The 26840-nt window shown below is 43.5% G+C and overlaps 1 protein-coding gene across 5 annotated transcripts in view; it reads left to right on the forward strand.

The window, feature by feature from the left end:
• The window catches only part of ube3a (ubiquitin protein ligase E3A), a 61099-nt gene that overhangs the window by 8080 nt on the left and 26179 nt on the right, over positions 1-26840 (forward strand). For 4 of the 5 annotated variants that reach the window (XM_041198919.1, XM_041198922.1, XM_041198920.1 and 1 more), the window contains 2 exons: positions 10092-10136; positions 19392-19705. In XM_041198919.1, coding sequence (XP_041054853.1) covers positions 10092-10136; positions 19392-19705 — 359 coding nt within the window. Of the gene's footprint in view, positions 1-10091; positions 10137-19391; positions 19706-21317; positions 21458-26840 lie in introns of those variants that run through there. The other variant, XM_041198923.1, reaches the window with a different exon arrangement.

Genomic DNA, 26840 nt, shown 5'->3' on the forward strand with positions numbered 1-26840 from the left:
CAAGTTAACAAATAGCGAGTCATTAATCTTGGGTACTTCGTGCATCTTGCATTAGATAAGGAAACTTGAGTTTACAATTATGGAGAGAAACAGAGTTAACGTTTTGAGTCCGTATGGCCCTGCTTCAGAACTGTTTCTCTCTCCACAGATGCTGCTAGACCAGCTGAGTTTTTCCAGCATTTTCTGTTTTTGTTTCGGATTTCCAGCACCCGCAGTATTTTGCTTTTATCTTGAGTTTACAATTTTTGGCTCCGTATATATTCCCAAATAGCTCGGTGTTTATTAGCTAAAAGGCAATAAAGATAGGGAAAACCAAAAGGAATTTAATCTGTATCCTTAATGGAATTGTTGATGGTTTGACTGCTACTGGTAAAATCTCTCTTATGCCCTTGTATATTTCTGCATTGTTGCCCCCGCCCCATGCCTGCCCAGAGTGTTATAAAATAAACTGGATTCCTAGTATTTTGTGATGCTTCAAAACCCAATTATCTGGTAGACTCGAATCAAATTCTGCCGCTAACAAATGTAGATTATGCAGTGCATGACACAGTAATTGCATATTTATATGTTAAAGTGTGAACAGCATTTTTAGTTTTACCAAAAAATATTCAAGTTTGGAAAACAGCACTTAAATTTAAAGTACCCAATGAGGAAGAGAACAGACAGAGAGCAGAAGATGAAGTAAAGATTGTAGTAGCCAGCAGCAGATCGGAAAACCTGTTGCAGGCAACCAAGACGTAGTCAGCCAGCACTACCAGTCACTCCCATTAGAAGCAGTAAAAAGAGTTTGGGTTTCTCAATTTATGGGAGCAAGAGCAATAGAACAAAAAAGTTGGCAATTTTGGGATAGACGATGGCTGAACTGAAGGCTACAGAAGAGACAGGAATAGGAGAAATACCATTTCCAACCGGCTTTTACAGTAAGTCTCTTGTTTAATAGAGCTTGACTCACTGGTAGCATACTCGCCTTCTGAGTAAGTAAGTTGTGATTTCAAGCCCGATTCCAGAATATAGAATGGGCTGACACTTAACGGGGATGATTTTGGAATGAGAGATTAAATCAAGGTTTTGTCTGCTCAGGTGGCTGAATACAATCCCTTGGCAATACTGTTCAAAGAAAAACAGTTTTCTCCCAGTGCAGTGCTCTGGCCAATATTTATTCTTTAATATACAAGAGAAATGGATTCACTGGTCATTTATCTCGATGCTATTTGTCAGACTGCTGTGCACAAATTGCTTGTTGCATTTTATTGACGCACTAAGCTTTTAGTTTCATGGAGGTCTTTCGCATCTTAAGGGTGATTCAGTTTTTTTCCCTTTTTATGTACAGGCACCTCTGAGTCTAAGACTTTCCTAATAACTGAGGTGTACTGCAAAAGCCACCTGTATTTCTCATGGTTCTCACCTGATTTTTTTTCCACAATTCTTCCGCTCTTACCAGCTCTCCTGCTCCTCATGCTGCAGGGGACAAATTGTGATACAAATTCATAATTCATTTCCTATCTCCGAAGGCAAAAGTTTGCAGATACTAAAGGTTAACTGCTGTTGGGTGTGCCATTTGGGTCTAGCCATGCGAGACCTAAGTTTGGTTGCTGTGTCATTGGTGCAATTTTAGCTTTGGCCTGAATGAACATTCCCTCATGTTGGGAAAAAGTCCATTGACTAACAGGGGTGTAAATATGTAGAAACTGCAGCTGCAAATTGCTAAATTCACCTTTTTGTTTAGATGGGAGACTTTGGCACAACAGGAGTGGCATCATAGAATGTCTTGTACTCCATTTACAATCAGATATGTCAGATGGGAAACTGACAGTTCAGTTCAAGAAATATTTTTTAAAATATATTCATTCACGGGATGTCCCTCACCCAGAGAACATTCTGTGCCCTTGCCACCCTCAGTGCCTTCCTCCAAGTGATGTTCAACATGGAGGAGCACTGACTCATCAGCTAAGAGAGGGCGGTACGTGGTAATCAGCAGCATCCAAACCATAAATTCCCATTCTTAACTCGTTTTGCAAAGGTTTGAGAGTTCTTGTAACTTTGGAAATTGGTAAATGGTTAGTGTTGGTCTGGATATTGTGGTTGTAATCGTGGCAGAACTGTAAATGTTCACCATCACTACAACTGTGGAACTGACAGTAACCCCTGTTGTCCACACAGGCAGGTAAACATGAATCCAGAAATAGCTATCGGTGATTCCTTGCTCCTCTAGCTGTGCTGTTAAAGTTCTCGCAGATGACCAATCTTTAGAAATCACTGAATTGACAAGAACTTTGCAAAACGGAATGTAATATTGTTAACAGAGCCCTGAAGAAGTTATGCCTTGTTAATGAGGTATAACTGGATTTTTAATTGTGTCCTAAGTCATAATTACTGCTGAAGAGCCTCTGGCCCTGTTAACTAATTTTATATTTGTGTGGCATCAATTTTTTTCAGTTATGATTCTATAGTTTAATATAACAATTATTTTAAAGTTTAAATTGTGTGTTGCAATCTTTATCTCGATTTGTCAAATTCCTAAAAGGTGAAGGATGCTTAATGCATTTGACCTCTGGTTTGCTGTCTGTGAAAAGACTTCAGCGTGCTTAGCTTGCTTAATGCCATCAGTGCTGCAAACCTGGAGATCTCCTTGAATCAGTGTGAAATTCATGCCACAGGTATTGTTAAATCTTTGTGGACAGTTTTATTTGAGGTCTGTCACTTCACCACTGACTGCAAAATCCGAGCTATTGTATTGCAAGCTTATCACGAGGATTGCAATCTATTCATGTTAATTATGATTCAGTTTTTAATGATTAAATTCCTATTTTGCTCTTAATTATGTTCCTTAATTTAATGGAAAACTTCAAAATGCAATGCATTGAGGTACAGACTACCTTCAATCCATTAAACTACAATGGATGTCATGAATCATTAGAATTTTGTCCATATTTGAAAACTAATTGGATGCATTGTACAAACTGGTTTTAATTCACTGAATTGAAGTATAAAATCAAGAATAAACAGCTGATAGAAATCTGGAATTGTTAGTTCACCGAGATATGCTGGTTGTATTATTTCATTTCTGCAGTGGAAGCCTTGCACCTCTTGGGGACTGGCCTTCTCAAGTTAAAAAGGTCCTGTATGGGCAGTTTCAATTCAGTTGCAAGCAGGCATGGACCAGAATGAAAATGGGTGCCTAAAATCCTCACTGCTACAATTGAATGCTCTAGTAGGTTTAGGGCAGAAGCATATTTGGTGCAGAGTAGATGAATTTTGCTTGCTACCCTCAGAGTACGCAAAATTTTTTTGAGCCTGTAAATTGTCCATTATTTTAACAAGGAGTCACTTGCATCTTTCACCTTTCATTTGATTGTCATGTCTTGCATACAAATTGTACACCGAGAACGCTGTACATCACAATGTATAAGTCAACTCAGTGTATAAAATGCCCCAATTTTTTCATTGCCAAAAATCATGCTTTTGTATATACTCGATGTGTAAGTTGACCGCGCTTCCACCCCCCCCCATCCACCTTTCAGCTACAAAGTTCTATGTTTGCATTAATAGTTGGCCTCAATTTTTCATCCCAGGAATGCATATTTTATTTACCTTACGCTGTAAGTTGACACGTGGTATCAAGCAGACGATACAGGCTGTCTTGCAAAGAAGGTGCACAGCTGTTTAAGATGAGCCCACACAAAGCCAACTGCGCAAGGCATGGGGAGCAATGAACAGAAATGGGTCTTGCAGCACAACAAATGAAATACGAATCTGCTTTCAAATTAAAAATCATAACATTTTCTAACTTGTCAAATAATTGCTGCAGCAAGGAAATTCGATGTTAGTGAAAAACTGGTGCGAGAATGGAAAAAGGAGGAATTCGTTTTGAAGAAGATTCCCAAACCAAATGTGTCTTTAGAACAGTGGCCAGCCACTCACTAGCTGAATCTTGAGAAGCATTTATCAGAATGAGCCCTCAAATTGTCAGAATGGTTACATCATTACCAGGAATGCAATGTGTATAAATGCAATTAAGTGGTGCAAATTAAACCAAGTCCATCAAAGGTTTCAAGCCAATAGCAAGTTGGTGAAGCCGCTTTATGGAGCGGAACAGTTCAGTTTTGCAGTAGATGATCAAGCTTGCTCAGATTACCAAAATACCTTGATGCCGAAATTACCAGTTTCCAGCAATTTATTAAAAGCTGCAAAAACATACACACCCATTAACTCACATCAGCAACATGGCTGGCACACCCTTGAGGTTCAATATGTCCAGCAGCCAAACTGGAGTGGAAAGTTCTGAAAGCCGTCCTAACAAACGATAGAACATGAGAAGACGAGATTCGCAGTGATACTAGCCTTCATAACCAACGGAACAAAATTAAAGCCTATGGCAATTTTCAAAGATAAAACCATGCCGAGCATCAAGTTCCCTACAGGAGTTTTTGTGCATTGTCATGACAACAGTTGGATGGTTGAGGATGGAGAGTTGTTATGGAATTCTCTACCCCAGATGGCTATGGAAGCTCAATCATTGAGCATGTTCAAGACAGAAATCAATAGATTCCTGGATACTAATGACATGAAGGGATATGGGGATAGCATGGTAAAGTGATGTTGAGGTAGATGATCAGCCTGGATCTAATTTGACTGGCGGAGCAGGCTCTGGGCCAAATGGCCTACTATTGTGTTCCTATATTACGGCTCGATAACGTGTGGTATAGGCATCCTGGTAGCCTATACAAAGAATGCAACTTATTAGTGTGGGACATGTTCAAATACCATTATAGCAAATGAGATTAAGAAGTGCTTGCAAAGAAATAACACCCACATTGCAGTCGGTTGTGGGGGGGAGTCCAACATCCGCAGTTCAACCTTTGGATGCATGCTTCAACAAACCATTTAAGGATTATGTTGACGCTGAACGGAGTAAGTTGACGGAGGAAAAAACCCCGCATGAAAATGTGCGCTGCCCTGCTTGATGTTTTGTGTGGTTTCATTACCAAATCATGGAGTGCTATTAGTGCATCAAGTGTCATCAGATCATTTAAAAAATGCACAATATCCAAGTCAGTGGGTGGGGAGGAAGATCATTTGTTCTGGAGGGATAATTCTGAAAATGAAAGGGCCACATCTGATCCATAGTGAGATCATTATGATGATGCCATAGCCAAAGTGACTCAATGAATACAATAACGCTTGGCATCAGATGCCAAACAGAATGGATGTGGTTTTGAAATGTTTTGTTGTTAAAGGTATCTTCGTAGAATTAATTAATTCATCCAATGAAAAATGCCACAATATGAATTACTGGCGTTACTTTATTTTCAAAATGGTGATCGCTCGCACCCGCGCTGGCAGCTCACATTTTATACTGTATAAATGCGTCCCCGTTTTTTTAGAGTTCTTGGGATTTCAAAGGTCATCTTGTATTCTGCATTCTATGGTGAATGGAAATTTCAAATAATTGCTGTGGTTAAAAATTTTGTATGGGATTAATTTATTAAGTAGCCCTTAATACCGGTGATGAATGGACTAAATGAATCCTCTGCTTATAGTCACTGAAGTTGATGCAGAAATTACAGGTGGCTGAGGAGGATGGGGTGTTTTAAGTCGATCATTACCTGGAAGCACTCTGGGCAAATTTCTGCTGAACTTAGATATTTATATTTAAGTGAGATATCACATTAATATGACCTTTGAAAAATTGCATTTGTACAGATAGTGCGTTAGAATATAACAAAATTGTAATGAAGTTCAGGCATCCTCTGGGCAATTAAGTTTATCTGTGTGGCAGAAATTAGTGAGATACTATTAGTGTTTACTTTTGTTTAGGTGTCAGCTTTGCTCAGTGAATAGCACTTGCATCTGAGTCAAAACGTTGTGCAGTCTAGCTCCGTTCCAGAAACTTGAGCACACAGTCTTAGCTGACGTATCAGCACAGTGCTATCTATTGGAAGTGCCATCACTCAGATGAGACATTAGATGGCAAACTTAAAAGATTCTATGCCACTATTTGAAATAGAGCAGCGTGTTCTGTAGGAGTCCAGGCTAACATTTATCCCTCAACCAACACCAGTAAAAACAGTTTATGGTCATTGTTTTTGGTGAGACCTTGCTGTGCACAATGGCTGCTGCATTTCCCAACAATACAAACAGTGACTGAACTTCAAAAAGTACTTGACTAGCTCTGAAGCACTTTGAAACATGAAGTAGCAAAAGGAGCTACAATATTGTGAAATTCCTGCTAGTTCTGCAACTACCAAGCTAACATTCTAGAATAGTTATGCCAGCCCAACATGTGTTTTGTTTCAATTTGTTTATAGCATGTGGACGTCGTTGGCAAATCCAGCATTTGTTGCTTATTCCTAATTGCCCCTAAATTGTTTTTCTTGATCGTTGGCGATTATTGCAACCCAACTTTTAAATAATACATTTAAAGTAAGTTTATGATCCATAGATAAATAGCAAAGTCTCTTTATAAAGAAGAGCAAAGGAAAATGATTTGACCTTTTTCGTTTTAGCTTCATCTACATGTAAATATGTAGTGTAGCCAGAAGTGAAGGGTAGAGAACAAAATCTTTAGTTTCAGCCAGTTTAAGTCTTGAAGCTTGCAGTTGCTTGTGGGAATATCCCAAGTACAGAAAAACAAAATAAATAACATCTATTCTTAAATGAAAGATTTAACCTGGAACGTTTCAAGATTTGCCATAAGTTGTAAAGTTCTGAGAATGCAAAATGATGTCAGCTTATACAAAAAAAAATGATTTTTTCGAGTTCTGTTTTATCCAAAATGGTTCATTCTCAGGTAACGTGTTTCCCCAATTCCTCAACCATGGCCACACCCTTTTGTTAGCTTTGAGCCTTCTTACCCATCCCTAACTCCCCCTCCCCCCTTGCTCCCCAAACAACTTTATCTTCCTCTGACCATTGTGTGCCTGCCCCCTCCCTTTGTCCCATCATTGATGGTTAGGCAGTGAGTTGCCTCAACTCTACTATACAAGTTCTGTTGAAGGGTCATGAGGACTCGAAAAGTCAACTCTTTTCTTCTCCGCCGATGCTGCCAGACCTGCTGAGTTTTTCCAGGTAATTCTGTTTTTGTCTACTATACAATTTACTCCTAGGTTTCCTCAGTCCCTTTACTTCTCTCTTAAGACCCCCTTCAATCCCACTACGACCAGGCTATGGTCATTTTCTATTTTTCTAATGCCTAGGAAGCACCCTGGAACATTTTCTTATGTGAAAGGCACTGTATAAATGCAAGTTCTATTGTGAACTGTGGTTTAACTATTCAGTCACATCTTGCTGTTTCAGCTTTAGTTTCACCTCTTCACTGTTTTGTTTCTTACTATACTCTCGTACACTGCTTAGAAATATATATTATTTTTGTTCAATTTTTCTGTCTTCCATTTCAACTTTTGTTTGTTAATATTATCTAAACAAACCTGTGGCACTACCACGATGTGCACTTTATGCTGTTACCATTGATTGAAGGGAGAAGGAGATCAGAGGCTGTCATAACACTCAGCAAAGGCTGAGATCTGGGACAACTTGATATACAGTTGTGACAAACTAGAAAGTTAGGACAGAACAGGACAGCTGGGCCTGGGACAAATTGGAGAGCTAGGATAAAGTGAAATATTACAAGGTCAGACAAGGCAAAGGAGGCAAATATGTATTTATGTTTTGCAAATGTTCTATAAATAGCCCTTTAAACACCTATTTCATTAATATGCTGTAATAAACCATGTAACCTTTGTTGTTAAAACAGTGTAAAGTTACAAACTTCTATTAGAAAATAGAATAATTGGAAATTTCATTCACCAAGTACACAATGTGCTGTGTGACACTGGGCATCCACATTTTAACATTGTTACAGTACATAGTAACTCAAGGATTTAACTTAATTGCTATTTTGATGACAGTTCTTTGTAGTACCAGGACCATTAATGAGATTTTTGTGAAGTGTACAGGTTCAGAGGGTTGCTTTATGGTTGCCTTCTGGAAAAAACTTAATTCTGGAGGAAACTTAATTCTGGAGAATTATTTGCTGGTTTGCCAGCTACAGAAGATTTGGATGAATTAAATCCAGCGATGGGCAAATTATACAGGCAGTGTAAAGGGAATGGATTGGATCTTTTTTTTTTGACCCCACCCTCCCTTTATATTCAATGAAGACAACTCGGAAGGAAGGTTTATGAAATGAAGCAAAAATGACTTTCGCAGAAAGCAGAGGAATTTGTACTGATGGTTTAAATCTTAAGAATAAGTCAAGTCACCACATATATACTTGGGCATATGAAACAAAGCTATTATCTCTCTCTATCCCAATTTCAATATTAAAAGAAAGAAAGCTCCTTTGAGTTTCATTCTCCTTTGGATAGAATGTTTTGTATCATGCCCAGACAGTCTACTTTCAGGGCTCGGCCTAAACTCATTGCCTTGAGCTGCATATAAAAGCCCTGATTTTTGTGGGTCCTTCGATTGTAAAAATGCTTTACAACTGCATTCTCTCTTGATCAAAAATTTGTGGTATGAAAGGAATTGGAGCACAGCATACTATTTAGTTACAGCACGCTGGCATAACGTTGTGCTGTCACTGCAGAAAAACCTTCCTATAATGCTTTTGAAGTTTGGAGACATTTTTCTTGAAAGGTAGAAAATAGGATGCATAATAAGGAATGCAAATTGTGATCTAAATTTTTATCTTAAGTCTGCCCAGTTTACTTCTCAGTAAATTGCCTCTTCCAAGCCATCCTTGTACTCATGCTGCACATCATCTTCAGATTAAATACATGGAAGTAACAGTCACCAAATTTTCATTTATCACAAGTTCATTGTTATACATTTGGAATAGCCTGTGCTATTTTGCTAATAACTGCCATAGAATTTGGAGTCTTACCTACGCAAGGTCTGAACCTCCCAGCGTAAACAAAATCTTCATCTTGCTGTGGTAAGGATAAAACCATTGTAACTGGTTTTGCCTCTGCCAGGGATTAGTCAAAAATTCTTGGTACTGTTGTCAGCAGAACCATTCTTAGTTACTGTCAGAATAAAATCTAGTTCCATCTCCTTTTATGGAAGGACACATGCTATGTGATTTCCAATAAACCATGTACACATGCCTTGGCAAAGATCCACTTTCCCAGTTAAAAATTTAAAATCTTTCCTGTTGGCCAATTAAATTGATGTAATTTAGATTTTTCAGATTATATTTAAGTGCTTTGCATTTTTGAACTTAAGAATGAATAGGATGGACTGTTCAGTACCTGAAACAGTACAATTCTCTAGCCGCGTGTTCCAAAAGTAGTGCAGTGCTATTACTTTAGAATTTTAGAATGATCCGGGCTTCACTTCCCATTGCAATCCAGTTGTACTGCTATACAAAAATAATTGCAGCATTAGCAGGTCCCAGTCACTGGTTTTATATTTGAAACACTACTACTGAGTTCATTTTCCTACGAGAGTCTATTTCCCTTGTGAATTTCTGACTAGGGAATAAAATATGATTTTGAATTTTCAATTTGTATCTGTTGCATTTATTCATTTTCAAGTGCTTTTTTTGGTCAAGTATTACAGGCTTTGTTCTATTTAACTGTAAGACTAAATTCCTGATACGTGATCAGTATCAGAAGTCGTTCTGCACTCAATCAGGCCGAACTATTGCCCCTGACAACAGCCTAACTTGACGCCAGTGCAGTATCACAAGTGGAGCGGCATTGCTAAATGCTAGAGGAGTTGAGGACCACTTGGTTGTTTTTTTTTCTTACCCATACAGCTGAATTTTTCAATCTACGGACAGCATCACAAAAGAGTAGGAGAGAAGATGATCAATAATGGACTTTATTTCCAAGCTGGTGTCTTGAAATAATTTAGCCGAAATTGATCTATTTTTGCTTCTGAGATATTTGTTTCAGCAGTATATTTGGGTGTCTACATTTTAATCTGTGCTTCCAGTGATCATGGATATTAAATATTCTGAAATCTGAACTTTGCTAGTCATGTAGGTATTATTCTCTAACAAATCTATTTTGTAACAAAGCAGCTTGCCTATGAATAATGGTCATTCTCAGCACATCTAGTAATCACATTGTTTCTTTTAATTGCAGTGAACAGGGAGAACCTTTAGCAAAAAACCACACAGCAAGCCGAATGTGAGTAATATTCATTTTTTTAATTTATATATTTTTTAAGCTAAATCTATTTTCAAGTTTAAAAGGGATTTTCATGCTGTCAGTTAGGAACATATTGACAAACAGTCGCTTGGTAGTAGAGTTTGAATATTGCTGAAAGGAGAGGCATGTTGCTGAAGCTCTTCGTCTTGCACTTATCAGGACAAATGTAAGAGTGCCAAATTTCAAACCTTCACAACAATTTATACCACATGAGAAAAGGGTACTGATTGATTTGCCAAGATGTTGCCATGGAGAAAGTGACAGATAATTCAGAAAAGTTGCATGGCTTGAGCATATTCCTTTTTTTTGCAGAGAACAGGTCCCTACGTATGAATGTATGTCATTTCTAGCAAGTGAAAATGAGCCACGTTATTGATTGATTATTTTAAATTGGTGGTTAGTGTAACTACGAGCATATTTGGGTTTATTCAAGAGCTTCCCAATTGCAGAATTGCATCTCATGGCAGATGTTTTGTTTTGAGCTTTGCAAGGGCCAGCAGATTGTGTATGATCTGTACACTACCTATTGCGTACAACCAAAGGAACATGGTGTTAGGCTGATCAATCAATTGCTGGAATACAGAACATCTTTTTGGACTGACGGCAGAAAGTTGGTTTGTTCTTTCCAGAGTAGCCCTGAGATTAGCCATGTTCTTATTTAACTTGCTTTGTGAAAGGTGAAAAAAATACTCCAGATCGTTCACATAGTTTGTCATGTTTGAAAGATACAAAACCAGGGTCTTATTAGGGCCAACAGGGCAGCAAAGTACTGGAAAGACTTTATTTGCTTGACCACAGCCGTGATTTTCCCCTAGGTTTTGAGATTAAATGACTACTATTCATGTTACCTAATCAAGCAATGCAATTTTAAAATTCTTTTCATGGGATGTGGGTGTCGCTGGCTAGGCCAGCATTTATTGCCCATCCCTAAATGCCCTTGAGAAGGTAGTGAGGAGCTGTTGCCCTGAGCTCCTGCCGTCCATGTGGTGTAAGTACACCCACAGTGCTGTTAGGGGGTGGAGTCCCAGGACTTTGACCCAGTGACAGTGAAGGAACGGCAATATAGTTCCAAGCCAGGACAGTGTGTGGCTTGGAGAGGAAGTTGAAGGTGGTGGTGTTCTCATCCATCTGCTACCCATGTCCTTCTAGGTTTGAAAGGTGCTGTTGAAGGAGCCTTGATGAGTTGTTGCAGTGCACCTTGTAGATGGAACACACTGCCACCACTGTGCATCAGTGATAGTGGATGTTGCAGGTGTTGGATGGGGTGCCAGTCGAACAGGCTGGGAGGTATCAAGCTTCTTGAGTGTTGTTAGGGCTACACTCATCCAGGCAAGTGGAAAGTATTGCATCACACTCCTGACTTGTACCTTGTAGATGGTGGAAAGAAGTTGGGGAGTCAGGAGTTGAGTTACTCGCCATCTGCTCTTGTTTTTATATGGCTGGTCCAGTTTCCAGTCATTGGTAACCCCTAGGATGTTGATAGTGGGGGATTCAGCAATGGTAATGCCATTGAATGTCATGGTGAAATTGTTAGATTCTCCCTTGTTGGAGATTGTTGCCTGGCATTTGTGTGGCACAAATGTTACTTGCTACTTGTCAGCCCATGCCTGAACATTGTCCAGATCTTGCTGCATATTGGCACGGACTGCTTCCGTATCTGAAGTTGCGAATGGTATTGAGCATTGTGCAATCATCCCCACTTCTGACCTTATGATGAAGAGAAGGTCATTGATGAAGTAGCTGAAGATGGTTGTGCTTAGAACACTACCCTGAGGAACTCCTGCAGTGATGCCCTGGGGCTGAGGTGATTGACCTCCAACAGCCACAACACCGTACTTTGTGTTACATATGACTCCAACCAGCAGAGTTTTTTCCCCATCATTCCCATTGACTCCAGTTTTGTTAGGGCTCCTTGATGTCACACTCAGTCAAATGCTGCCTCGATATCAAGGGCAATTGCTCTCACCTCACCTCGAGAGTTCAGCTCTTTTGTCCATGTTTGAACCAAGGCTGTAATGAGGTCAGGAGCTGAGTTGCGCTGGCAGAATCCAAACTGAGCAGGTTATACGTGAGTAAGTGCCACTGGATAGCACTGTAGACGGGCCCCTTCCATTACTTTTCTGGTGATGGAGTGTAGACTGATGGGGCAATCATTGGTTGGGTTGGATTTTCCTGCTTTTTGTGGACTGGACATACCTGGGCAAGTTTCCATCTTGCTGCTAGATGCCAGTGTTGTAGCTGTACTGGAGCAGCTTGGCTAGGGGCACAGCTCGGTCTGGAGCACAAGCCTTCAGTGCTGTTGCCGGAATGTTGTCAGGGCCCATAGCCTTTGCAGTATCCAGTGCCTCCAACTGTTTGTTGATTTCACCTGGACTGAATTGAATTCTGGTATCTGTGATACTGTACCTCAGGAGGCTGAAAATGGATCATCCATTTGGGACTTCTGGCTGAAGATTGCTTCAGCCTTGTCTTTTGCATGATGTGCTGGACTCCCCCATCATTGAGGATGAGGATATTTGTGAAGCCTCCTCCTCAAGTCGGTTGTGTAACTGGATGTGGCAGGACTGCAGAGCTTAGATCTGATCTGTTGGCTGTAGGATTACTTAGCTCTGTCTATTACGTTGCTGCTTTTGCTATTTAGCCTGCAAGTAGTCCTCTGTCACCAGGTTGACACCTCATTTTAAGTATGCCTGGTGCTGCTCTTGGCATGCCCTCCTGCATTCTTCATTGTAACAGGGTTGATCTCCTAGCTTGAAGGTAATAGTAGAGTGGTGGATATGCTGGACTATGAGATTATAAATTGTGGTTGTGTACACTTCTGCTGCGGATAGTCCACAGTGCGTCATGGATGCCGAGCTGCTAGATCTATTTGAAATCTATTCCATTTAACACGATGGTAGTGCCACACAACACCGGTGGAGGGTATCCTCGATGTGAAGATAGGACTTGGCCTCCACAAGGGCTGTGCAACGTTTGCTCCTACCAGCTGTGTCATGGGCAGGTGCATTTGTGACATTTAGATTGGTAAGGATGAGGTCAAGTATGTTTTTCCCTCTTGATTTTTCCCTCACCATCTGCTGCACACCCAGTCTAACAACTATGCCCTTTAGGGCTCAGACAGTTGTGGTGCTACCGAGCCACTCTTGGTGATGGGCATTGAAGTCCCCCACCCAGAGTACATCTTGTGCTTTTGCCACCCCTCAGTGTATAGTCAAGTGGTGTTCAACATGGAGGAGTACTGATTTTGTCGGCTCTGGAGGGTGGAGGGTAGGTGCTAACCAGCAGGAGGTTTCCTTACCCATGTTTGACCTGATGCCTTGAGAGTTCATGGGGTCCAGAGTTGTTGCTTGACTAGTCGGTAGCACAGCACTCCCAATTTTGGCACAAGCCCCCAGATGTGAGGAGCGAGGACTTTGCATGTCAACAGTGCTTGCAAGTAGTGCCGTATTGTAGCTTCACCAGGTTGAGAGCTTATTTTTAGGTATGCCCTCCTGCACTCTTCATTGAACCAGAGTTGATCCCTTGGCTTGATGTTAATAGTAAAGTGGGGGATATGGTAGGCTATGATGTTACACGGTGTTTGAATGCAGTGCAGCTGCTGATAGTCCACAGTACCTCATGGATGGCTAGTTTTGAGCTGCTGGATCTGGATCTACCCCATTTAGCACAATGGTAGTGCTACACAACATAATGGAGGATAATGCTCAGTGTGAAAATGGGACTTCATCTTCACAAGGACTATGCCTGCTTCATCAATGACCTTCCTTCCATCATACGGTTAGAAGTGGGGATGTTTGATGGTGATTGAACAATGTTCAGTACCATTTGCAACTCCTGATACTGAAGCAGTCCATGTCCAAATGCAGAAAGACCTGGACAATATCAAGGCTTGGGCTGACAAGTGGCAGGTAACATTCACACCATACAAGTGTCAGGCAATGACCATCTCCAACAAGAAAGAATCCAACCATCGCCCCTTGATGTTCATTGGCATTACCATCACTGAATCCCCCACTGTCAACATCCTGGGGGTTACCATTGACCAGAAACTGAACTGGACCAGCCATATAAATACTGTGGCTACAAGAGCAGATCAGAGGCTAGAAATCGTGCAATGAGTAACCCACCACCTGACTCCCCAAAGCCTGTCCACCATCTACAAGGCATAAGTCAGGAGTGAGATGGAATACTCCCCACTTGCCTGGATGAGTGCAACTCCCACAACACTCAAGAAACTCAGAACAAAGCAGCCCGCTTGATTGGCATATCCACAACCATTCACTCCCTCCACCACTGTCGCACAGTGGCAGCAGTGTGTACCACCTACAAGATGCATTGCAAGAATTCACCAAGGCTCCTTTGGCAGCACCTTCCAAACCCACCACCGCTACCATCTAGAAGGACAAGGGCAGCACCACCTGGAAGTTCCCTTCCAAGTCACTCACCATCCTGACTTGGAAATATATCGTCATTCCTTCAATGTTGCTGGGTCAAAATCTTGGAACTCTCATCCTAACAGCACTGTGAGTGCACCTACACTACATGGACTGCAGCGGTTCAAGAAGGCAGCTCACCACCACCTTCTCAAGGGCAACTAGGGATGGGCAATAAATGTTGGCCCAGCCAGAGATGCCCACGTCCCGTGAATGAATTAAAAAAAAATGCAATGGTCGCTCCTACCTATACTGTCACAGATTTACCTGCAACTGGTACATTGGTGAGGGCAAGGTCAAGTAGGTTTTACCCTCTTGGTTCCCTCACCACCTGCTGCAGGCCCAGTCTGGCAGATGTTTTTCAGGACTTAGTCAGCTCGGTAAGTAGTGCTAGCAAGCCATTCCTGGTAATGGACATCGAAGCTCCCCACCCAAAGTACATTCTATACCATTGCTACCCGCAACACTTACTCCAAGCGGTGTTCAATGTGGAGGGCTACTGATTCATCAGCTGAGGGAGGACATTTGGTGGTAATCAGTAGGAGGTTTCCTTAGCCATGTTTGACCTGATGGCATGAGACATCATGTGCTCCAGAGCCAATGTTGGACTCCCAGGGCAACTTCCTCACAACTGTATATCTCTGTGCTGCTGCCTCTGCTGGGTCTGTTCTGCAATTGCAACAGGACAAACCCGGGGATGGTGGTGCCTGGGACATTGTAAAGTATGATTTGGTAAGTATGACAATATCAGGCTGTTTCTTAGGTGTGTTGGATCCATGTCAGCATAGGGTTCCGATATAGGGAAACTGAGATCAAGCAGAGAAGGGCATCACATTCTCAGGATGTGATCAAAATGACATACCAGTAAGAGTTGTAGGATAGATACTTTGTCTTAAACATGGAGGATAGAGAGAGAAAAAGTTAAAGCTAAGAGAAGGAAGACAGCCTGAAGGAAAATAATTAAAAAAGGAGTGTGTTGGAGGATTTAAGGAGTGAGAACACTCCTTATTTCGGTAATTATCTTTGAGGCAAAATTGCAGGGCTATAGGGAAAGGGTAGGACAGTGGAACTAGTTGAATTGCTGTTGCAGAGAGCTGACACCGCCACAATGGCTTTCCTTATGTTGTAATCACTGATTCTAAAAAAAACTGCAGCAGACAGGAGGAGAAAAAATTGGAGCAAAGGAAGAGAAATGCAGAGGAAAGAGAGGAAGAATGAGCTGGAGGAGGGCAGGGCAAGGGAGAGCGAGACAACCAGTCATGGTCGGGAATGCAAGAGACAGTGTTTAAACCCACCAGCCAAACAGAGGAAATAAAGCATGAGTGAGGCTGCCAGAGTAGAGTTGGCGTCTGGGGATTGAAGGAGTTTGTAGGGAGGAAGTGAGGGAGATATGGATGTTTGAAAATAGGGGAGGAGGGAATGACAATAGAGGAAGAGGAAGGGCATGAGCCAAAGTGAGAACTCGTGCAGAGGAAGCCATGGCGTAAAAAGAGAGAGAATGAACAGAAAAGGAACAAACAAGGTCGAGGAGGGAGGCAAGTACACAAATATGAAGTGGGGTAAGACACAGCTGGAGTAAAGGAGTTGAGTTCAGCAAGCTTAGAGGTACCAGTAGGATGAAAGGAGTGAGTGAGTAGGATAATGGGTGGGAGACAGAGAAGGGGAGAAAATGGGCTCTCATGAAAGAGATGGGCAGAAGTAAAAGACAATCACTATTGGCGCAGGCCACAAGCTGAATGTTGCATATAAATCTGTTTCTCTGCTCCAAAAGGCTTGATGTGCTTCTGTTAAATACATGATGTCAAAACATACATCAATAGTCTAAGTTTCATTACATGCTGGATAGGTGCTTGGACCAATTGGGTAACTACTAGTTGACTCTTTAAATCTTGATCAGTAAGGAGTCACAACAACTTTGCAATCCAGTGTGCAACAGCTCTTAGATAAAAACAAAAAACTGTGGATCCTGGAGCAACAGCTCTTGTTCAACAGTGCCCACAAGGCAACTGCTTATCCCAACTTGTGTTGTGAGCAAGTTTTATTGCCTAAATCTAACTGTTTAGTTCATTGGACACTTTAGCGCTGGCACACTCTTAAGCTTACCTGCATATTTAATCAATTCTTTATATTATTTAGACACATGGTTGGATAATAAGAATACTATCACTCTAACCCCCCATCTGAAGTACTTTACAATGGGCATCATTTTGGGAGGATTGGGGGAGGTTTGTGCATGCCTCCATTGGTATCTTGCTGCCTGTTCTAGTCAAGAAATTATGCAGTTCAGAATTCAAAGCATCTGCATTCAGTTTTTTAAGCTCTAAACTTCCCCTTTGAATATTATTTCTGTTTAACTCCACATGCAAAGCAAACGGCTAAATGGATCCCTTGGTTTTTCCTATCTGGTTGTTTTTCCCACTAAAATGGTGGCTACCTCTAGTTTGCATGGGTGATTTAACTACATTCACAACTTGAATGAGGGCAAACTCGCTATTGGTTAACAAACATTTGAAATTGCTGGGTATTTGGATCATGCTGAGAAAGAATGAAGAGAATTATTTCTGGAGAATTATTTTTGCTCAATGACTTGCAAGTTTTGATTCAATAAATTTGAAATTGTAAATGTTAGTTTGGAGCAGCTTGGACTGTAGCACTGAATTTGATAGCTCAAACGGCAGTGGTAATCTTTGAATATTTAAGTAGATTTAAGGCGATTGGTAGTAGGTTGAGAGGGAACATGAAATCTTTTTAACCCAGAGGGTGGTGGGCATCTGGAATTCACTGCCTGAGTTGGTAGTTGAGGCTGAAATGCTCAACTCATTTAAAAGTTACCTGGGTCTGCATCTGAAGTGCTATAACCTGCAAGGCTACAGACCAAGTGTTGGAAAATGGAATTAAAATGAGCGACTACTTTCTTTTTCTCGCTGGCGCAGACACGTTGGGCTGATTGGCCTCTTCCTGCACCGTAACTTTGTTTCTAAGTAATCTTTATTCTAGAATATGAGAGTCATTTCCAAAATTGGTGACCAGCCTATTTTGTCCCTTGTTAATTTTAGAAGTGTTAAATGCACAGGTAATTGATCAAGAGTAACAAAAGTTAGGGATATATAAAAGTTTGTTCTCTGGCTTCTCTTTGCTGCAATTTACCTTTTAAAGCAATTGAATATTTAGTTGAAAAGTTAATGCGTACTAACATGAATACATTTTGAAGTATGAAGAATTGAAATGCTATTTATTGAATAGGAATCCAGATGTTTTGGAGAGTTCTGCATGACACCTATTACTTTAGAATTGATCAGTTTTGTGAATTTTAAATTGTACACACCAGCCAAGGGGGATAAAGGGAAATAAACAAAGTTTGAAAGATGTGCCTGTGCTGGAAATGTTTAATATTTAAGTTGCTGAAATTAATGAAAGGTAAGCACAAAGGATTAATGTGAGACTTTGCGACTTGAAATTGCTTCTTATATGACATGACCAGTTTGGTTTTTTTTGAAGAAAGCATGTTGTTTGAAAGGATTATGCCTGTTAAAACTTCACTACAAAAGTGGCAAATTTAAAAGGAACTAACTCTAGCTAAAAGGAGAGGAAACAAGAGAGACAATCTATTCAACAGTGCATGAGAATTTCTGTCGTAAACCCCTTACTTAGGCTTAATATTTCATTTCTGGTACAGACAAGCTGTGTATATGTTTTGAATTCAGTTGGGCTGAAGTAAAGATTTAGGCTGTTCTTTGATTTGTTTCGGAAAGGCTTCAAGTGAGTTGAATAAGCACTTGCCGTTAATTTTCTTTATACAGTAATTCCTCCAATTAACGGTGGAAAGTGTGGATGAAGGATGTTTACGCATTCTGTGAACATTTATGGTTTGTCCCTATAAGTGTACAGCACCTTCTCCATACATTTTCCTCTTCCCACCTTTTCAAATGAAGTTCTTAAATTTCAAGTAAAATGTTGCTTAACCTAAAAGAAATAGGCTTTTTAAGGTTAGTCATTTTGTGTTCCTATTTGATCAACATTTTGAGTTCTATGTCTCTTGCAAATTGTAGATTTTGTAAATGCATGCTTGTGGTATGTACCATTGCATACACTTGCAGTCTGTGAGATTTATATGTGAAATTCTGAGGATCCGAGAACAAAATAATGCCACGTTTAACCTCATTAAGAAATTGTTTCAGCTGATCTGACCTTTGGAGATGCTTTTTAAGGAATGGTTTTGACACTACCCAATACAAATTTATAATCACCAATGCATGATTTAGGGAATCTGTCTTTCTATGCCTATAACCCTCAAAAATAAAACGTGATGGGATCCCCCCGTGTGTGTCTGTGCAATGTTTCATTTAAAAACCTCACTCTCACATCAAGTGAGGAAAGTAGGAACCAGGGCAGATCCAAAGGAATCATGTTTGACTTAAAATGCTGCTCTCCACAAGTTTCTGCTGGTACACAGTGTCATTGTACACATGAATTAGATTCTACTAAGGCTTTGTATTGTAAAATAATTGCAATTCTACTTCAAAGTGATGCTAAATCAATTTTTGTCAACTCTTGGGAACAGTAGATTTCATTCTGTTCTTTATGTTTCTCTTCAGTTCTTGTTTCAAGTAAGAGCCTCTTTACTGTTAGGTTCTGCAGGTAGTACAATTGCTGTGGGGAAGAGTATAGTTGAACATTCAGTCTCAAACATATTATTGTGCAAGTGATTTAAATGAAACATTGCCGTGCTGCTGCTGCACTGAGCTTGATATTTGAAGGCTATACTAATCCCTCTGCCTACTATTTTAAATGTTTGCCACAGGAAGCGAGCAGCTGCAAAGCATCTAATAGAACGCTACTACCACCAGTTAACTGAGGGCTGTGGAAATGAGGCCTGCACGAATGAGTTTTGTGCTTCCTGTCCAAGTTTCCTCCGTATGGATAACAATGCAGCGGCCATAAAGGCCCTTGAGCTTTTTAAGATTAATGCAAAACTCTGTGATCCTCACCCTTCCAAGAAAGGAACCAGCACTGCCTATGTGGAAAATAGCACGAAGAGCTCCCACAGCATCATCTGTTGTTCAGAAACAAAAGTGAATAAGCGAGAGATGCAGGCTCAAAGAGAAGATTTTAAAGGTGAGTCGTGGATATGTAGTAAATGACTGTTTACCATGATGCATGGTGACCTAAATAAGGGTCTTCAAAATTTCAAAAAGTTTTCATAGAGTAGATCCAGCATATCTTTCCGTTGGTGGGGAAAAATAAAACTAGAGATGATCGATATAAGTTAGTCATCAAAAAAATCAAACAGGAAATTCAATAGAAATGTCTTTGCCCAGAAAGTGATGAGAATGTGGAACTTATGCATAGATACTGGTTGAAGCAAGTAGTATGGATGTACCAAGAGGAGGCTAGACGAACATAAGAGGGAGAAGAGAATAAAGGCTATGTCGACGAAGTTAGATGAAGAAGGATGGAAGGAGGCAGAAGTGAAGCATAAATGCCAACATGGATTGGTTGGTGAAATAACTTTTTTCTGTGTTGTATGTTCTATGTTTCCATTCATGATCAGGCAGAGTGAGTTTAGGAACTTCAAGGTTACTTCAAGTTGTTAAACTCTAATTCCCATTTTGAGGTAAGAGGTGGAGAGAAAGTAGTATTTTGGGGAGGGGAAAAACCTGATTTGTTTACAGTACATTGATTGTAGTTCAGGTCAGAATTTTAAACCACAATGGCAACAAAACAAATTATGGTAAAATTTTAAGAAGCAAACAATATTAAGACAATTATTTGAGAATGTCAAAGCTATTAAGTATACATACAGAATGTAATTCATTGAAATGAAGTTACAGACTTGGAAGCTGTCATAGATTGAGGATAGGAATTTAACACTGCCACAGCGTGAACAAGAAAAGAGGAATCCAGGATGGCCAGTTCAAGCTCTTGCTGCACACCTTCAATGTGAATGCTTACCTGTATATGTTCAGCTATTTATGGAGAATGAGTGATTTGTAGCACTGTTGGCAGTCGTCCCAGCTGTAACGCTTGAGTGAGTTTGGGAACACAGCTTGAGTTGGATCTGATGGGAGTAACCAAAGCAGATATTATAATTTTGTGTACTAATGGTCAAATCTGATATCATGAATAAAACTGTATATTTTAATCACTCCGTGATTGGTGGTCTTACCTTCAGCTGCTGAGGTCCTCAACTCTGTAATTCCCTCCCCACCTCTCCGTCTCTTTACCTCACTCCCTTTAAGATGCTCCTGAGAACTCACCTTTTTGACCAAGCTTTTTTCTCATCTGTCCTAACAGCCCTTTGTGGCTTATTGTCAAATTTTGTCTGATAATGCTCCTGTGACAAATCTTGGGCTGTTTTACTATGTTAAAGCCATTATAATAAATGCAAGTTGTTCATTCACAAGGCACAGGAGCTGGCAGAATTTTAGCAAAAGAACTAGGCAAATGCAACAAACCTCACACTTTCAGTCAGTGCTGAGTTAATGGGAGTCATTATGTCTGTTTTTATTTTTATAATGTAAGATGCACCTAAGTATTTGGATGATCCATGTGGTGACCTGTTGAGTTCTGACAAGGTTCTTTAGCTTTTCTCCTTGCCTTGGATTGGGGGTGGAAGGAAAGTAAAATGGATTCATGGCATTGGATGCTAACATGAGCTCTGATTAAATATAGCATTTTATTATTATTCCATCTAATATGGGATTATTTTTTTTAAAGCACACATCGTGATGTCAGCATTCAGGTGGCATGGCATTTTATCTTCTGAAATGCTATTGTAAACAAGAATACCAGAAGTCCCAAGAATGATGAACCTTGTATTTCTGAAACAATTTCTCAGATCAGCAGCTTTAAAACGTAGCAAACTTGGTAATGGGTTTTGTCAGCTAGCATTTCACCATTTCTTTACATGTCTTAAAGGTAGTTTCCAAATTGACTAACATTCATGAAATTTTAAACGCTGATTTCCAACCTCAAGTCATGGTTGAGTAAATTTTGGAAGAAATATTATGCTTTGTCTGATTAACCCAGCCAGACATTGCACTAAATTTGCTTCAAATGCTAATGCTCACAAATGCACCCATTGAAAGGGAACCAATAAGTTAAATTAAAAGCTACTTCAATTTTATTCACACTCAGGCAGGTTGGCCATATGAAAAACAGCAGATCCAAGTTTGTGAATCATTCCATAGCACTGTATTTTGAGCCCCCTCCGTTTCCTGTAAGAAACCTGTATCCTTTTCAGTGACCCAGTCTACCCTGTTGACGTTAATGCGTTAGTGTCCTTCAAACAGAGATGCATATTTCCATGTGCATTTTTAAAAATTTAGTTGCTCTTACTCTAATAAATCTAGTTCTTTTGAGTCAAATTTTATGAAACTCTGACCTAGTTTCATCTCCCATTACAATTTTGATGCCATTTTCTGACAGAAAAATGCATTAGCAGTTGTCCATGTGAAAACTTGTTACTATGCTGCTTTTTCTCCTTCACAAACTAGTTTCCCTAATGTTATTTCTGCACTGCATTTGGCTGTGTTGACTTGAAAATGTTTGTCATATAGTCTTCACAGGGCAGTTGAAAATTTCCCAGTTCATTCACTGCAGCAGTTTTTATTTTAAACTTGGATTTTGGACCTGCACTTAAAAATATGCTACTTGTACAGCTGGTAGACCTTAGCATATTTTTCTCCTGAAAATTGAATTTATAGGACAGCTTTTTGTACTTTTTGGGAAATCTTTTTGCTTATCAAAAAAGGTTGTTCACAATGGGAATTGTAGATTAGTGTCAGCATCACATGCTTGCAAGTAAAGCTCCCTAGTCTGTCTGTAACGGTATGACCTGGACACATGAAGAGTACGTATAATTTGCACCGGTGTAATATTTCTATTTTCCATTTTGGGCACAGTCAGCCTTGGTTCAGTAGTAGCAGTCTCACTTTTCAGTTTGAAGGAGGAGGATTCAAGCCCCATTGCAGGACTTGAGCAAGTAATTTAGGCTGACAGTTCAGTGCCGTAATGAGGGAGTGCTGCACTGTTTGGAGGTGTGCTGCTTTTGGATTGAGCTTATACCACAGAATCTCAAAATTTTAACAGCACAAAAGGAGGCCATTTGGCCCATCTTGTCTGCATTGGCCCACCAAATGAGCATTATGACTGTTCTGTTGAAGAGTCATATGGACTCGAAACGTTAACTGTGTTCCTCTCCGCAGATGCTGTCAGACCTGCTGAGTTTTTCCAGGTATTTTTGTTTTTGTGTTGAGCATTATGACTTAGTGCCATTGCCCTGCCTTTTACCCGTACTACTGCACATTGTTTCTATTCAAATAATTATCTAATGCTCTCTTGAATGCCTTGATTGAATTTGACTCCACCACACTTCCAGGCAGTGCATTCCAGACCTGAGCCACATGTTGTACGAATAAGTTTTTTCTCATGTTACATTTGTTTGTTTTGCAAATCACTTGAAATCTGTGCCCTCTCATTCTTGGTCCTTGTACAAGCGGGAACAGCTCCCTCAAGATTTTGAACATCTCTATCAAATCTCCTCTTAGCTGCCTTCTCTCCAAGGAGAACAGTCCCAGCCTCTCCAATCTATCTTCGTAACTGAAGTTTCTCATTCCTGGAACCATTCTTGTAAACCCCTTCTGCACTTTCTCCATTGTGTTCACATCCTCCTTATAATGTGGCGCCCAGAACTGTACACAATACTCCAGCTGAGGCCTAATTGAGTGCCTTATATAAACTCAGCGTACCGTCCTTGCTCTTGTACTCTGTTCCCTATTAATAAAGCTCAGGATACTATATGCTTTATTAACTGCTCTCTCCACCTGTACTGCCACCTTCGATGATCTCTTTCTCCTCGCTCTCTCTCTCTCCTCGCTCTCTCTCTCTCCTCGCCCTCTCTCTCCTCGCCCTCTCTCTCCTCGCCCTCTCTCTCCTCGCCCTCTCTCTCCTCGCCCTCTCTCTCCTCGCCCTCTCTCTCCTCGCCCTCTCTCTCCTCGCCCTCTCTCTCCTCGCCCTCTCTCTCCTCGCCCTCTCTCTCCTCGCCCTCTCTCTCCTCGCCCTCTCTCTCCTCGCCCTCTCTCTCCTCGCCCTCTCTCTCCTCGCCCTCTCTCTCCTCGCCCTCTCTCTCCTCGCCCTCTCTCTCCTCGCCCTCTCTCTCCTCGCCCTCTCTCTCCTCGCCCTCTCTCTCCTCGCCCTCTCTCTCCTCGCCCTCTCTCTCCTCGCCCTCTCTCTCCTCGCCCTCTCTCTCCTCGCCCTCTCTCTCCTCGCCCTCTCTCTCCTCGCCCTCTCTCTCCCTCGCCCTCTCTCTCCCTCGCCCTCTCTCTCCCTCGCCCTCTCTCTCCTCGCCCTCTCTCTCCTCGCCCTCTCTCTCCTCGCCCTCTCTCTCCTCGCCCTCTCTCTCCTCGCCCTCTCTCCCCTCGCCCTCTCTCTCCCCTCGCCCTCACTCTCTCCTCGCCCTCTCCTCGCCCTCTCTCTCCTCGCCCTCTCTCTCCTCGCCCTCTCTCTCCTCGCCCTCTCTCTCCTCGCCCTCTCTCTCCTCGCCCTCTCTCTCCTCGCCCTCTCTCTCCTCGCCCTCTCTCTCCTCGCCCTCTCTCTCCTCGCCCTCTCTCTCCTCGCCCTCTCTCTCCTCGCCCTCTCTCTCCTCGCCCTCTCTCTCCTCGCCCTCTCTCTCCTCGCCCTCTCTCTCCTCGCCCTCTCTCTCTCCTCGCCCTCTCTCTCTCCTCGCCCTCTCTCTCTCCTCGCCCTCTCTCTCTCCTCGCCCTCTCTCTCTCTCCTCGCCCTCTCTCTCTCTCCTCGCCCTCTCTCTCTCTCCTCGCCCTCTCTCTCTCTCCTCGCCCTCTCTCTCCTCGCCCTCTCTCTCCTCGCCCTCTCTCTCCTCGCCCTCTCTCTCCTCGCCCTCTCTCTCCTCGCCCTCTCTCTCCTCGCCCTCTCTCTCCTCGCCCTCTCTCTCCTCGCCCTCTCTCTCCTCGCCCTCTCTCTCCTCGCCCTCTCTCTCCTCGCCCTCTCTCTCCTCGCCCTCTCTCTCCTCGCCCTCTCTCTCCTCGCCCTCTCTCTCCTCGCCCTCTCTCTCCTCGCCCTCTCTCTCCTCGCCCTCTCTCTCCTCGCCCTCTCTCTCCTCGCCCTCTCTCTCCTCGCCCTCTCTCTCCTCGCCCTCTCTCTCCTCGCCCTCTCTCTCCTCGCCCTCTCTCTCCTCGCCCTCTCTCTCCTCGCCCTCTCTCTCCTCGCCCTCTCTCTCCTCGCCCTCTCTCTCCTCGCCCTCTCTCTCCTCGCCCTCTCTCTCCTCGCCCTCTCTCTCCTCGCCCTCTCTCTCCTCGCCCTCTCTCTCCTCGCCCTCTCTCTCCTCGCCCTCTCTCTCCTCGCCCTCTCTCTCCTCGCCCTCTCTCTCCTCGCCCTCTCTCTCCTCGCCCTCTGTCTCCTCGCCCTCTGTCTCCTCGCCCTCTGTCTCCTCGCCCTCTGTCTCCTCGCCCTCTGTCTCCTCGCCCTCTGCCTCCTCGCCCTCTGCCTCCTCGCCCTCTGCCTCCTCGCCCTCTGCCTCCTCGCCCTCTGCCTCCTCGCCCTCTGCCTCCTCGCCCTCTGCCTCCTCGCCCTCTGCCTCCTCGCCCTCTGCCTCCTCGCCCTCTGCCTCTCCTCGCCCTCTGCCTCTCCTCGCCCTCTGCCTCTCCTCGCCCTCTGCCTCTCCTCGCCCTCTGCCTCTCCTCGCCCTCTGCCTCTCCTCGCCCTCTGCCTCTCCTCGCCCTCTGCCTCTCCTCGCCCTCTGCCTCTCCTCGCCCTCTGCCTCTCCTCGCCCTCTGCCTCTCCTCGCCCTCTGCCTCTCCTCGCCCTCTGCCTCTCCTCGCCCTCTGCCTCTCCTCGCCCTCTGCCTCTCCTCGCCCTCTGCCTCTCCTCGCCCTCTGCCTCTCCTCGCCCTCTGCCTCTCCTCGCCCTCTGCCTCTCCTCGCCCTCTGCCTCTCCTCGCCCTCTGCCTCTCCTCGCCCTCTGCCTCTCCTCGCCCTCTGCCTCTCCTCGCCCTCTCTCTCCTCGCCCTCTCTCTCCTCGCCCTCTCTCTCCTCGCCCTCTCTCTCCTCGCCCTCTCTCTCCTCGCCCTCTCTCTCCTCGCCCTCTCTCTCCTCGCCCTCTCTCTCCTCGCCCTCTCTCTCCTCGCCCTCTCTCTCCTCGCCCTCTGTCTCCTCGCCCTCTGCCTCTCCTCGCCCTCTGCCTCTCCTCGCCCTCTGCCTCTCCTCGCCCTCTGCCTCTCCTCGCCCTCTGCCTCTCCTCGCCCTCTGCCTCTCCTCGCCCTCTGCCTCTCCTCGCCCTCTCTCTCTCCTCGCCCTCTCTCTCCTCGCCCTCTCTCTCCTCGCCCTCTCTCTCCTCGCCCTCTCTCTCCTCGCCCTCTCTCTCCTCGCCCTCTCTCTCCTCGCCCTCTCTCTCCTCGCCCTCTCTCTCCTCGCCCTCTGCCTCTCCTCGCCCTCTGCCTCTCCTCGCCCTCTGCCTCTCCTCGCCCTCTGCCTCTCCTCGCCCTCTCTCTCTCCTCGCCCTCTCTCTCTCCTCGCCCTCTCTCTCCTCGCCCTCTCTCTCCTCGCCCTCTCTCTCCTCGCCCTCTCTCTCCTCGCCCTCTCTCTCCTCGCCCTCTCTCTCCTCGCCCTCTCTCTCCTCGCCCTCTGTCTCCTCGCCCTCTGCCTCCTCGCCCTCTGCCTCCTCGCCCTCTGCCTCCTCGCCCTCTGCCTCTCCTCGCCCTCTGCCTCTCCTCGCCCTCTGCCTCTCCTCGCCCTCTGCCTCTCCTCGCCCTCTGCCTCTCCTCGCCCTCTGCCTCTCCTCGCCCTCTGCCTCTCCTCGCCCTCTGCCTCTCCTCGCCCTCTGCCTCTCCTCGCCCTCTGCCTCTCCTCGCCCTCTGCCTCTCCTCGCCCTCTGCCTCTCCTCGCCCTCTGCCTCTCCTCGCCCTCTGCCTCTCCTCGCCCTCTGCCTCTCCTCGCCCTCCTTGCCTTGTTTGTCACCATGGCCTGGGTAGCATTTATTTCCTTGGTAAACACTGATGCAAAGTATTCATTTAATACCTCAGTCATGGCCCCTTCGTCCATGTGTAAATTCCCATGTGATCACTGTCCCTAAATGTTCCCCCACTGACACTTTATCTACTTGGCTCACCTCATTTCCAAGAACCAGATTCAACAGTGTCTTTTTTGTTGGATTGTGCACATACTGCTGTAGAAAATTTTCCTGAACACGATTTAGGAACTTTTGCCCCTCTCCAATCTTTACACTACCACTGTGC

Source organism: Carcharodon carcharias, chromosome 11, assembly GCF_017639515.1.
Source record: "Carcharodon carcharias isolate sCarCar2 chromosome 11, sCarCar2.pri, whole genome shotgun sequence".
NCBI classification, from domain to species: domain Eukaryota; kingdom Metazoa; phylum Chordata; class Chondrichthyes; order Lamniformes; family Lamnidae; genus Carcharodon; species Carcharodon carcharias.